Here is a 14699-nt window from a genome sequence, read left to right as displayed (position 1 = left end):
GCATGTTCATAATGTGTGCAAGTTCTGTAATCTTCCCGGCATTTTTTAGCTTTTTTTTTTTTTTAGTTATTGTATTGCACTTTGCCTGTGGTGAGGTTGAGGGATATGTTTTTGTTCAACTTCTGTTGTTGTTGTTGTTCCAGACTCTCAGCCTGCCATTAGCAATGGCTACGTCAAGCCAGTGCTCGTCACTCAGATTCCAGGGTAAGTTCAGAAATGCATTTCTCTAATGGCTGTGGTCTTTATTATTATTATTATTATTATTATTATTATTATTATTATTATTATTATTATTATTATTATTATTATTATTATTACAGTCGAACCCGGTTATATCGAACTCGCGGAATATCCCCTTGAAAATCCCATGTAAAAGTATAGGAAAGCCGCGTCATATATCGAACTCAATTTCACCGGTCGTATATCGAACTCCGCACCATGCATTGGAAAGTGTGCCTTCCCCAAAAACGATCGCCTCACCCTTGGCCGTTTGCCGCGTGACATTTTCAAGCCACGCGCGGAAGGAATGAGGGGACAGTTTGGCGACGGCTGGTCTGGGCAGCGCCGCGCCCATTCCCCAAAGGCGCGCGCGCATCTGCAGTTATCCTTTCCTGCGCGCCAGTACACAACGTTTGCACGACATGTGCGTGGGTGTGCCCGTTCTTTTGCTATCTCTTTCCTTCAGCACGAGCTTACGCATGCGTCAAGCCAGCTCAGCCTGTTTTCAGACAGACATCAGACGCTTTCTCCTGCGTGTGTTGCGAACACTCTGCGCACGGTGGCTGACATGGCTATGGCGCCTGCGAACGTTAAGAAGCGGCAGATCTCTCTCTCTCACTTTTTTTTTTTGCGAGAGTCATTTATTTTTATCGCTGTGCTGTACGCAGGGCGTAGCGTAAGATATGGCCGGCTGCGGACGTTAAAGAGGAGCAGGTCTTTTATCCTTGCACGTGTGAATCAACGAAAGCACTTGGTCAGCTGCGATCATGACGCCCGCCCCAAGCACGGTGTGATAAATGGAACCAGGCTTATGCAATCAAGCCATCACGGGCACTATGCCGAGTTCGCTCCCCGCCACCGCGGGAGCTATCAAAAGATAAACGCGCCGCCCCGCCCCGCGACGTTATCGCTGCGCAGCATCTGGGCACGCTGCCAAGAAATCAGCTGTGGGTGAGACGACCGAAACGGACTGACGCGCGCCATCAACATGCAAGCGAAAGTGCTCGCGATTTCTGCCGCCGCGGCGACACAGAAATCTTGTTCCGAGCCTGGCTCGAGCGGCGAGAGGGACGCAGTTCCAACAAGTTGGAAATTTTTCGCTCTGTTGCTGCCACTTCTGGCTGAGATTGCTCAATCGCTTGCATGTGAGAGAGCTGGCCTTAACGCTTTCTTTTTTTCCTTTTTCCAAATTCTCGGTTGCAAGAGTGAAGGGTGGGTTCTTTATGCGAGTGAGTTGATTACGCGACAAATGCGGTATTGTTTTTTCGCATCGTAAGTGCCTGCCGTCACAAGCAGATTTCTGTATATCGAATTGTCGATACAGTTGAATCCCGCTATAACGAAATTCACGGTGCACGAAAAAAAATTCGTTCTCGCGGAACTTCGTTATCGCAAAAATTTGACGTGAAACGCAGAAAGAATTGCCCAAGCAGCAGCAAAGGCGTTTAATGCCAAAAATCTGTAAGCTTGGTTTGCTTACGCTTCACGGCGAGCAACGCCGTCACGCGATTTTCGCACTCGGTCAGCAAACCCATTGCAACATCGTCGTCTCGGACAGCAACGAAATTCCTGATGACATCAAAAGCGTCCATCACCTGTACGGCGGTTGCCGCAGCCGGCGCTTCCTGTACGTCGTCGTCTTCTTCATCGGAAGAGTCCTTATCATTCCGGGCAGCTTTTATGATCTGCTCATCACTCACATCTTCGTGAACAACAACACAAGCGTCAGCGCCGATGTATTCGTCGAGCTCGAGATTAGGCGGCACGGTTCCTATTTCTCCCAGCGTTTTCCAGGCGGCCGCGATCCCCGGAGCCGGTGACGCCTCTTCGTCGTCGTCTGTAACGCCTGGTGTTAGGCCACCAGAGTGTACGGGTCGACCTTCGGCAAATCCGGCGTGCCTGAAACAGTTCACAATTACTGAGCGCCCCAGTGTGCTCCAGGCAGCAGACATAATCTGCAGTGCCACGTACAAGTCCACCTTCGTGTCTCGGCCGGTTTCAGTGTTAAAAAGCAGCCGCTGAATTAACCTCCCGCGGTAAGCGCGCTTCAGGCTAAGAATCACGCCCTGATCGAGAGGCTGTAAGACAGACGTGCAATTGGGAGGGAAAAACCTCAGCTCCGTGTTAGTGAGCTTGACTTCGTCAGAGTGATGCGCTGAACAATTGTCCAAAAGCAAACAAACTTTACGGCCCTGCCGCTTCATGTCGCGGTCGAATGCCATCATCCACTCGGTGAAAATAGCGCGGGTCATCCATGACTTGTTGTTCGCCTTGTACTGCACAGGTAGGCTACGAGTTCCCTTAAAACAGCGCGGCTTGGCACTTTTGCCTATGACTAACGGCGGACGCTTGTCCGAGCCATCCATGTTTGTGCAAAGCAGCACTGTGATGCGTTTTTTGCTGTGTTTGCCGCCGTGACAGCGCTGCCCCTTGAAGTCGAGCGTCCTAGCCGGCAACATCTCGTAGAATAGCCCGGTCTCGTCGGCGTTGTAAATGTCTGCAGGCGCGAAGTTGCTTAAAATTCCGGCCATGTTACTCGCCTTCCAAGCAGCTGCTCCGTCCACGTCTGCTGACATTGACTCGCCGCACAACACTTTTCCAACGATGTTATGGCGGGCCTTGAAACGGTTTAGCCAGCCAATGCTGGCTTTAAAATCATCAATGCCAAGTAGGCATGCATAGTTCAAGGCTTTCTGCTGGACGATGCTTCCGGACAGGGGGACGTTGCTGGCTCGTGCTTCCACAAACCACGCATGCACTGCTTTGTCCAACTCTTCATGGAGGGGCCGCGTCACCTTTTTGTGCTTCAAGGATGTGCCTGAAGCAAGTGCCATTCTCACGCTGTCCTTATTGCCTAGAATCGTTGACAGCGAACTTGCAGGAATTCCGAAGTCTTCAGCAATTGCCGCTTTCTTCCTTCCGCTTTCTGCTTGGGCGATTATTTGAGCTTTTTGCTCAAGGGAAAGAGTTTTGCGTTCTTTCACTTGCGTTGCCATCGTGTCCTGCGGATGAAAACTCGTCGTTGTCGAAGAGAAAGGCAGCGAGTGAATAACGCGACCACGACACAAAGCCAAAATGGCGGAACTGCAATCGCGTGATTTCATGCTTAATGTGGCTTTGGATTTGACTTGGACTTCTCGCCAATAAAACTAGTTTCGGTTTCGATTTTGAACGCGAAAATTTCGTTGAAGCGGAAACGCTCTGCAAAAATGGATCGTTGTGCAGAGAAATTTAGGCCATTAATTCTTATAGGATACTCGCGGGGAATAAAAAATTATTCGTTGTCGCGGAAATTTCGTTGTGGCGGTATTCGTTGTGGCGGGATTCAACTGTATATCGGAACTATTTCGCGATCCCCTTCGAGTTCAATATAGTATCCGGGTACTACTATATTATCATTAATGCTTTAGGGCACGTGTTCGGGAAATGTGCATGGGTATTATAGGCACACATTTTGTGTCAAGCGCCCTTGCAGTAGGAGACAGTGCTGTGTTGATCCTGTAGGCACCACCTGAGGGCGAGATGACTTGAATCTTTTGTTCAAAAATGTCTTGGCACTTACGGTTTCAGCATGCCTGATCTTAATAGCTTAATCGGCTGCCGCTTTAAGGTTTGACCTGTCGGGAGCCAACTTTGGTTTTTCTCAAGTGCAAGAGCAGCAGGTATTCTGTTCATTGATCGACAGCCTAACTAAGTCCACATCAGGATAAAGCCCTGTTCCATATCTTTCCCTTCGATTGAGCCTGCCTTGTGGCAGCTGCACAGAGCCACCACATTCCCACCGACTTCCTAATCTCGTCCACCCATGTCCCCCCTGACTCTCCCAGCTATGCTTGCTGTTTCTGCGAATGGGTTTGAAGATTGCTGGTAAACCTGTTCAGTGTGTAGAACGAATGCTTTCGAGCTTTCACCCTGTGTATGACTCCTCAGAACGGAGCCAACGAGCTAGTATTGCTGCAGTGCGTGAGCACTTCCAGCACGATATGGATTTTACCGTTTTCGGGATTCTGTCCAGGCTGATATCCTCATGGTTGCTATGGTTATACGTGGCCAGTGTGACCAAAATCGGTGTCGAAGCTAATCACGCCTAATTAACGTTATTTGCATGAAGCACAAGGTAGAAAATGAAGTCTGAACATTCTGAACACACATTGGCATAGTTACTTTCGTAAGCTTAACCGGATGTGCCAGGCTTCGTTAAGCTGGATGAACTTAGTTAAGCCTTAAAGATCTGTAAGTTCACATTACAGCGCTAATTTGGTGTCTGAATACATTGGCGGTAACAATTTCCTATGCCTAATGCAGCATGACTGGGCATAGCTAAACACGAGAGTCCTAACTAAGCCTAACTTCTGCAAAAACACTTATAGTTACTGCGTTTTAAAACTTAGCTATGGCTAAACCGCTGTACGTTTTCTCTTCGTCTCTTGACGGTATCTTGCTACCTCTGAAAATTCCTAACTGAAAGTTAGAGAGATGTTTTTTCATTTGCTGAACAGAACTCGCTTCAGTCTAAAACAAAGCGTTGACGCTGTCCACATGTCATCCCTTCGGTGCAGGCTGTCCGGCCAGTATTTGCATTGCATTCGCTGTTTTTCTACGAAATGAGCACAATTTCTGCAGCTTCTGCAAGGATTCTCTACTCGGCATCTGTGAACTGCAGGAACAAGACTTCCACTGCACATATTTTAGGGCTTAGTTAAAACACTGCAGACTTCTCACACAGGAAGAAATTTCAATGGTAGGTTGCTTGATTGCGCCACTCATCGCAAAGCATTTTAGTGTTTATAGTCTTTTAAAAGCCGTGCTTCCTGACATTTGCGGGCTTTGTGGCCAGCGCATAGTGTTTGTTTTTGGAACAGTTCTCCGACTAGGTTCTCCGACTAGGTTCTCCGACCTGGGGCTCTGAACGTGCACTCGCATCGCACAGTGTATGGGCACCTTGCATTTTTTACTCCAAACAAAAGCAGCCGCCGTGGCAGGGACCAAATTTACGTCCTCCAGCGCCCTAAATACTGAGCGCCGCGACAGGGTAAGATGGGCGGGCCTGAGTTACCTTAAGCACACAAGTATGAGCATCACGATTATACAAGAAAGGGAACAAAATGACTGTCTCAACCAGTAGATCTTTGTGTGCCTGCAAATTAAACGGATGCTTTAGACATTGTTGCTGTGGAGGTCGGAACGTTAGCCTGGATGTTGAAACATCATGTGCACTATTTTAGCGTCGTTATGCCCCGGGCTTCACTGGGAGGAAATTTTTCGTATTTTTAATTTACGTCATCCATGTTTTGGCAAACAGTAGGGAAAAAAAAAATTATTGTTTCTTGGTGGTAGGATTTGCTGAAATATGATCTCAATACTTGCAGAAACGTTGTATTGAAATGTCAGGTCGAGAAGAAAAAATGCATGCATTTCAATAGAAGCTGGAAAACAACTCTCTCATGGTCTGAATCTTTGATGGCTACCTTACCCTAACTAGTTGTACAGTAGAAGCTTGTTGATTTGACACCCGTTTACTTGGAAATACTATAGGCAATTTTGAACCGTTGGCTCGTTTTTATTGCAGAGCTAAAATAATTGCTTTCCTTTTTTCGGCCAGGGAGTCGGGAATACTTTGTTGCGGTGGAAATCTTGTTATACTGATGTTCGTTGTTGCAGGTTTCGACTGTGACTACTTGAACAACTTATTTCACCTACTGAGGGGTTACATTATAGCAGGCTCTCTGCGGAATAAACTTATAAGAAACTTTAAAAAATTTGTGTCATAACAAAAGTGCCTTTGAAAAAGATTTGCGTGCATTTGCATGCGTAAGAAACTCGCTTGTGTAATAAACCTTCCCCTCACTCTTGCTGCCGAGCGTCAGCTTCAATTTTAAACTTTTGTAAAAACCACGTGCCGGCCATTGGGGCTGCCCTCTCTCAGAGGCTCGTGCATAGTTCTCCATTCGTTCCTAGTTATCGCTGTTTTCGCATTTCCCGCGATGGCAACTGGGCACTTGCGCTCTACATGCACTCAACGATCTCTCCTACCGCATGCATGTTGGCCTTCGGTTTGAAAGTTCTCGCGGTGCTCCTGAAGTGAGCATGTGTGGAAGCGACGATGTCGTTGTCGATGAAATGCTCCTTCAACATCGACTGGACAAACCCGGATGTCTTTGCACATGCAAATTCTGCGACAAATACCGGCTCTCCTTTCGCTGTGCCAATGGATGCTTCGTTCGCAGGTGGCATGCTAGGGCTTGTAGCATTCCAGAGATGCGTCCTATCACCACTATAGAAGCGCTTAGCCCCTGTGTGGAGACATCAGTGGGCAGTTTTGTATTGAATAACAAAGTTACAAAGGCAGAGATCATGTGGTGTTTGAGCACTGTAATGACCCATGGATCTTTTGGATCAGCGGCAGCCTGTGCCTCGCTGTTTCTATTGATGTTCCCTATGTGTGAGGTCGCCACCAACGTGCAGCTTGGAAAAGACAGTTGGATGCACTATTTGTCATGGCATTGGTCCATACTTTCAAGGGACGTTCATGGAATGTTAAAAAGAAGCGAGGAAGACGCCAACATGTGCTGTCTACTGCATTGTTGTAAAGGCAGTAAGGGTCAAGATGCTGCCTGGAAATGGTATTGGCTGTTTATTAGTGTATTGGCTTTTTATGCTCTCAATTGCTGCGGAGCTCGAACCATTTCTGGCAGAATTTCGGGCAGACAAGCCTGTGGTGCTCTTTCATTCCCCTGCACTGGATCGCATGTTAGTCATTGCTCGCGCGAATCGTCCGGGAGGAGGTTTGCGAGCTTACCAACGTGTCCACCAAGCTACTTAGGATCGACTTGAAGCCTGGTGGTTGCTGCTGCCGCATTCGGCATTGGGTTTGCTTGGGAAAATGACCTTCGCAAGATCCCCAAACTGTCCCAACTGACTATGCCCAGCTCCACAAAAGACTTGCTTTCGTGAAAAGAAGTGTTCACAAAACGTGATTGAAAGGTCAAGAGTGATGTAAATGGTCTGCAATGCCAACGCCCGACTGCAAGAGGTCATAGACGATGTACAGTTGCAGGCTTCTCACCTTGAAGAAGTTAATTCTCTAAAGCAGCTGGCCAATGTTTTTTCTCTTTAATAGCGGATTAGTTGTTTTGCGTTACATAAATAAAATATTTTGCATCGTGCATAATGTCTGTCTATGCAGTATATTGCTGTTCGATGACTGTAGTCGAAATTATTGTTCAGAACATTGGTCAGGGAAATATTCAGCAAAAACCTGAAAAAGCCAGGGAAATTTAAAAGTGCATTTTGATAGACATCATAAAACTGTAGGAAACACTTGCACTTCTCGCTTTTTCTTGAACCATGGGGCCAGTGAGCTGCGGTTTCGTGGTAGCGTGTTACTTCAAACCGCTGGTGCTTGAAAAGCTGGTGGGGGGTCTGTGAACTAGCGCAACTTCATGAACTTGTGTGGTTTCGCCACAACCGTGGTCTTCTTTAGTGTCTTCAGTGAATCCGACAAGGATGATGGATGTGGTGAATATAGCAGATGCAGTGCACAATGGCGGGAAATTTGTGATTGGCATTTGGTTTTATTTGTACAACACTTTTGGTATTCAGAACACCCGTACAGTAACTTGCGGCATTGTTTTTTGCACAGTGCCCGGTCAAAGCTAGGAGAATGTGCGTTTTGCTGTGTAATGGTCTGCACAGTTCTAGCTCGCATAGCTTTGCAGTGCAATAGGCGTGAAAAATTTTTGCATATTGCCACTCTGGAGCTGACTGGGCTCTGAATATAGTGTATTGACTAGATTTTCCTTTTTTTTTTATTTTTATTTTTTTATAGTGTTCACTGACTGGCATAACGGTGTGCATGCGTCAACTTTCCCCACTTTGTTCGTGGCTGCATGCATCCGACATGCCTGCTGTTGCCATTGTGCTGGAGCTATTATACTGGCCTCTAGTGCCGTTTGTCTTTTAAATGTTGCAGAGTGGTCACTGCATGCCAGCATCAAATGTTTTTCCGCTTTGCTTCAGGGCTGAGGTCGGAGAGCATGATCTCCATTTTTACTGTTGCTGTAAAAGGAACTTTTGCAGAGTAATCTGAAAGCATTCGAGGAATATAATAGTTCGGGTCAATAATTCTGAATATGCGCTGCTATTTTATCTAGCAGTTCACCGAATTGTGCAGGACGATATTCAATTTCTTATTTGAAAATTTTGGATATTCGTGCGGCTGTCATAACACCATGTGCCAATATCAAAGAGGGCTGTATTTCTGGTGTAATGCTGCTTTCCACAAGGAATGCACTGTCGTTCTGTACCCTTGCCACAGCAGTTGTCGCATTGATTGCCTTTTGAAAATTGAGATACAAAAAACACCTGTTTGCTGTGCTATATCAGTATATGTCTATACAGAGAACTACAGGTGGTGTTTCTTGCACTTTTTGTTGTAACATGATAGTTGTCTTACCAACCTATTTTCATGAGAGAAAAAAAAATGAAACCTGGTCAGCGGCTAGCTAGGCACGCTGTGGGTTGTTGCAGACAAATTTGGCCGAAATTTTTTTTTTTTCTGCTGACTGATTTGTGGTGACCTCTTTCAATCACTCGTTGGTTACTGGAGCAGTTTTGTTGAGCTTGTTTTAATTTAGCCATTTAATACTTAAACGTGGGCCATTCAGTATGTGTGATAACTAGTAGCCACTTCTGCACGAAGGCCATTTGGCCTGACCTGTTCTTCTCCTGCGCGGGTTGTATTTGGAAGGCGTGCATCTTTGTGCACATGTGTGGTGGTCGTTTCCGTGGTGTTCTCAGTGTGAGCTGTTTATTTGTATCTTTTTTCCACCTGGTGATTCGTATGGTGCCTCTTGTCCTACAAGACCTCCTTCTCCCTTTCTTTTTTTTCTTTTTTATAGATTTTGTATATTTCTTGTCTGAAGCCGTGCATGTAAGTTGTCCTTCCAAAGGTATTCCTCGACTGCACCGAGCAGATGCTTTGCATAACAGCACACGCAGCATGCGCGCACCGCATTCAGCTGTTTCCCTTGTTCTGAAATATACTGACCTGAGATTAGTGATATCCCAGTATAATGTTGCTCAACAACCGATTTGAAGATTAGTGATATACCAGTATAACGTTTGCTCGAACTCTGGGTTGTGACAGTGCCCAAGAATTACTGCCTCATAGTGGGGCTCAGGGACTTGTTGACACCATTTCTGTAGGACACGTAAATCTTTCTCGTATCTTTACCGCGTCTGGCCTATGTGGGCTAGCCATAGGCCAGGAACTTGTTGCGGCAAGCATTTCGATGACAGTTGATGCAGCTTGTCTGTGGTGCGCAATTTCTACAATTTTACTGCAGTATAACTCACCCTGTTTGAAGGTCAACGCACTAGTTGCTGCTTTACTTTAGCGCTGCTTGCATGCCTAGGTTGCTGCACCCACTGACACATTGAGCACCGAGGTTGCACTCTTTAACCAGCTACACGACATACCCAAGTTTTGCTGCATGCCTCTACGGTGACATTTTCGTGTCATCCCTTCGTCCTGCGTCTTCTCTGCCTGTTAGCTTGCATCTACTTTCTCATTATGTGTAAACGCGTGCATGCGTGTGTGCTCCAAGTTTTGTGAGATTCCTTAAATATGTCTTAAGAGTGTTGTGCGTTAGCTCTGTTGTCACGTGGGAAAAGGCTACATGAGACCTTTTTGTTTCAACTTAAGGACGATGGTTGTCCTCGATTGAGTGCGTTTCTCGCGGACCAATTTCTGTTGGGGGCAGAAATTGTGCACACAAGCAAGTGCGTGCTTTGTGGTTTAAAAGAGGTGCTTGGACGACTTTCATTCAGTAATTTTTTCGCAGAAGAAATTTATCCTGTGCTCTCCCCGGTTATGCTAACATCAGTCCCACTGCAAAAGATAAGATAAAAATAATAATGGAAATAAAATTTTTAGGGCAAGGAAACCGAATTGGCTTTTTCTCGCCATGAACTCAAACTCGCGATGCTCACACTGAGGCCTGGTTGGCCACTGATCTGGGGAGCACAAAGTTTGTTATTGCAAGTGGTCACTTGCAGTTTACCTGTATTTCGTGACTTGGTCCTTTCTAGCCTACGGAAGCTCCATTTTCTGCGCAACTGTTCTCTCTGTTGTTGGAATGTCACTCTGTTGATACAGGCCAACTTCGTATCGTCCTCAGTGTCTTCAGCAGAAAGTACTTTTCTGAGCTGATTTTTAAATTGGTAGGACAGTATGTGCACTCAGGCTGGCTCATTGTATAATTTCTTAAAGTTTCAATTGATATTGCCCTGAGCCCGCAGGAGCTCACTCGAAAAAAAAATGGTGTGCATGCACCCACAGTTTGCAAGGTAGTTGCATACCCTGCCAACCCCTCCAATTTGCATGAAAGACTTCCGAATTTTTTACCTGAACTTTCCGATTACACGATCATTGTCTTAAATCTTCCGATAATTGATTTCGGCCTGCTAAAGAAGGTCATGTCGATTTGGGCTCGTGGCGACGTCGTGGTCGATCATTCCTTATAGGCAGCAAATTCATCGACAGCTGGGAGCGGTGCGCAGCCGCCGTAGATGTAGAAGCTCACTGGCCTTGCCTTCGATGTTGACTAAATGCCGACCGCTTAGTGCACTTGGCGATGAAGAGTTATTTCTGCAGTTTTGTAGTGCACTTGGCGAGGAAGAGTTATTTCTGCAGTTTTGGCCAAACATCACGCCATCTGATCCATTTGTATTGCGCTCAGTTGCATGTCTTATGTTAAGGAGCTGCGCTGTGCCCATTCATGGTGTGATAGCTTATCTTTCAGAACCATCACAACCAACAACGGTTGCAGACAATTATATGCAGAGGGGCTGATGATGGTTTCACATTAAGCTAAAACGGTGCACCGATGACGCAGAGAGAAAACGGCAGCGGCGCCGCGCTAATCAGTTTGCATCGACTGGCTGCGGAGGTGTAGTGAGATCACGCGGCTGCGGTGTGCAGACATCTGTAGGACTCTCCTTTCATGCAGGCTGTTGCTGCTTGTTTTGCTTAGCACTCATTGGGCACTGTGTCCTGAACGTGCCCCCCCCCCCCCCCCCCTCCCCACTGTTCTTCCACTAATTTCTTCTCTTGGCGCACTGTCAGGAACGTCCCTCTTCACAAAACGGCCCCGTTACATTTTGAGGATGCCGATGTACGATGAAAGCCGATGAACACAGGAAAACGGAACATGACCGATGGCAACGAGAGATGCATTCTCATCAAAGTTCATGTACATTTTCCTTAATGTAGTAATACCCCTATTCTAAACATTTGAGGTGTGTAAATAAATAAAATTAAAACTTGTTTTGAGGTTGACGTACGGCCCCTTTTGCCACTGAGCGGCAAAAGCTCCTTTGGAATGCATGTGACAGCAGCCTGAAACTCACCTCTGCTTGTACTTTTCAACATTCTTCTCTTTTTTTTTAAATATTTACTCCATACATGTTATTGGTCATTTGCTGTCTTCTGGGTTGCCTTTTGAGACACATTTAAGCAATCATTGCTCATTAATCCACCAAAGAAATATTTTAATCTTTTTTTCTAAACTTGTCTACCACAATTTCCCACGTGGTGTCTATTACCTTTCTAGGTTGCATTTTGAGGTGCTTAAACCCAGAGGCACTACTATTTATAAAATGCTTTCAGGTTAACCATGATGCTGGTGTGTTATTCTGTTTGCAGTTTAACATGCCCCAAAATAGAGTTATTAGGCTCATCCAACATACATTTTGCCACAGCCTTTTAAAAGGGGGGGGTTGTGACATTTGTGCCTTTGTTTACATGGACACTGGATGTTGAGATTTGTTCACTATTGCTTCAGCCTACCTTAAAGCAGCCCTGTCCTAAGGACACCAGCATTCATGTGCCTTTGGATTTACAATGGATTTGAATTTGGATTTACAGTGGATTTACAAAAGCACAGAAGAGGATGCAAGAGAAGTCTGTGCACAGCAGTGTTGCTACTCACTGGTTACTTCCTTATATTAAAATTGTACTGCCTTACTTTAAGGTACAGTAGAACCTCGCTATAGTAAACTCTGATATAGTAAAAACTTGGATATAGTAATATGAACTGAATTCCCAGTTCATCTTCCATAGACGACTGATATAGGCGTCGCCGCTGCCAGACGCTCTTTACTATAACCAATTTTTATCAAAGATGTCTTTACTATAAAGACATCTTTGATAAAAATTGGTTATAGTAAAGAGCGTCTGGCAGCGGCGACGCCTTCCCACGAATGACACCGCCGCACGCGCGCTACCTAAAATCGCGAAGCAATTTTTTTTAGAAAGAAAAGTAAAAAACCCAGTTTTTTTAATGGCTTTACCACTAGGCTTAGTAGCACTCAGGAAAAGCCAACTTCACAAAGCTGCGAGGGAAAGCATGCAGGGCAGAGGGAAAAAAAAGTAAAGCTGTCTACAAGCATGGAAAGAAGGCGGGGCGATTCGTTCAGAAAGTAAAGAAGAGTAAAAGTGCAGCGAGAAATAGGGAAGGGGAGAAGCAACCGAACATTCACAGCACTGGGCAGCACAAGGCAGCAGTGGCAAGAACTGAAGGCGCGGTATGTGAGGTCTTGCAGCACTCGACTGCTGCACGCATTTCTAATCTATTGCCTTCTTACCTACAGAAACAGCAGAAGATGACGCCGTGTTCATGCAATGCTTTGGTTTTCACACGAAATCAAACTCAGTTGTATTCATAGCCACGTTGCCCTGATGCTTAAGAAATACTTCCATAAGATGCAAACAAAAAAATCTTACAACTGAAAAAATGGGACGAAAGACTATAAGAGAGAGATGGAAGATATTTGAGTGTTTTTTTCATTGAGCAACAAGACGTGTTCAGTAAGTAGCTATTCAGTTACCAAACCTTCAGGACCATGTTATCACCAACCCCTGATATAGTAAAGACCCTGGTATAGTAAAGATTTTTATTGGTCCCAGTGACTTTTGCTATAAATGGGTTCTACTATAGTAATATATTTATTTATACTCTAAGCCTTTCTCAGGCTGCAGTGCACAGCTGTTGAGTGTAGTAGTACGGTGGCTAGAAGGGGGCAGTATGACGGACGGGAGCCGGTGAGGCACACAGGGGAGCAATGAAACCTATAGATGGCGCTACTTGCAACTGGTGTGCAGCCATCACAGCTGTTTAAATGGGCGGCACAGGGCACCAGGCGCGCACGTCGTGTGAATTTTGCGTTGCGTTTGACTTTTTATTCTGATGCGCGATGCAAACATAACTAAATGTCTGCAGATCGGCGATGAAAAGATGCTTTGTTTTCTCCATCAGTGCGCGCAAGAGGAGCTTAGCGACGCAATTTAAGAAAAGCAGGCTTTAATAGAATGCATATCAGAAAATTAACTCTGTATGCGCTTGGTTCTCGCTAAAGGCTTAATATAAGCGCAAGTGAGCATGGACAACGAGCACGGGCAATTCGGAACTCTGACTCCGAGCTTTGGAGTTCGGCTGCAGCAGCCGCAAATATAATGAGTGGCCACAGAAAAAAAAAAGTACTAGCAAATTAGTAATACAACAGTAATCGAGATGCAGACGTCAGAGCGAGCAAACAATGAATTAATGGCTCTGCTCTGAATTCACTCTGTTTAAATTTAAATGTTTCTAGCGCTCCTTTGAAGAAGAGCCTTGCCCTTATTCAAAGGGTAAAAAAAAAAAAAAAAAATTAACCCTAAGTTAGCACCACAAGCTGGAAACATTTTACAGTAACCTCTTTACGATGTGATCACGCATCCCATGAGAAACTGCACAAAATCATGCACACTGAAAGCATAAAACGTTTTCTTTTTTAACAAAAAATGTGAATGCTGCCTTAGTGCCTGCTGCCTGCTGCCTTAATAACGGCTGTCGGCACAGTTCTATGGCACAGCCAGGAACAAAAGTTTGCGGGACGAGGATTTGTGGGAAAACATTTATTACTTTGTTGCCTCGCTAGTTTGTCTTCTGATATTTTTTTTCCTGTGAATGGGGCGTGCATGTCCCCTCGTGATTCCACACATTTCATTCTCCATAATTGCCCTTCCACACACACACACAAAAAAATTTTTCCACAAGCCAGCATATCCCTCAAACTTTTGTCCCTGGCTGTAAAATAAGCCTCCTCTGTCAAATTGTTGCGTGCACAGGGATCTTAATTGCATTCAGCTGCTGCTCGGGTGACTTCGAAGCCAGAATTACGATTCTGGCTAAAAATTGTGCTGCTAAACTTCTGTGTCACACATCCTGCCACGTAAAAGATAAGCCGGCTATCACTTGTTTCACCCACATTATTGTGGCCTGAACAGCTGAATAAGAGTCCCAACATCTCCTCAAATATAAACATGTCCAGCATATTAAAATATTATTTTCAGCTGTTGATCAGCAAAGGCATAGCATAATAAATAAGTTGAGCTGGACTATTTTTCTGTTTCTGTGGACGGGCAAGATTATAGAAAG

At 45.4% G+C, this 14699-nt stretch overlaps 1 protein-coding gene across 6 annotated transcripts in view; it reads left to right on the top strand.

The window, feature by feature from the left end:
• The window catches only part of Stat92E (Signal transducer and transcription activator Stat92E), an 80201-nt gene that overhangs the window by 40533 nt on the left and 24969 nt on the right, over window positions 1-14699 (top strand). For all 6 annotated transcript variants that reach the window (XM_084606757.1, XM_084606756.1, XM_084606754.1 and 3 more), the window contains exon 17: window positions 144-204. In XM_084606757.1, coding sequence (XP_084462883.1) covers window positions 144-204 — 61 coding nt within the window. The remainder of the gene's footprint in view (window positions 1-143; window positions 205-14699) is intronic.

The sequence above is a fragment of the Amblyomma maculatum genome, chromosome 6, assembly GCF_055883805.1.
Source record: "Amblyomma maculatum isolate TAMU_Amacu chromosome 6, ASM5588380v1, whole genome shotgun sequence".
Taxonomy (NCBI): domain Eukaryota; kingdom Metazoa; phylum Arthropoda; class Arachnida; order Ixodida; family Ixodidae; genus Amblyomma; species Amblyomma maculatum.
This window is presented reverse-complemented; position numbering and strand designations above follow the sequence as displayed.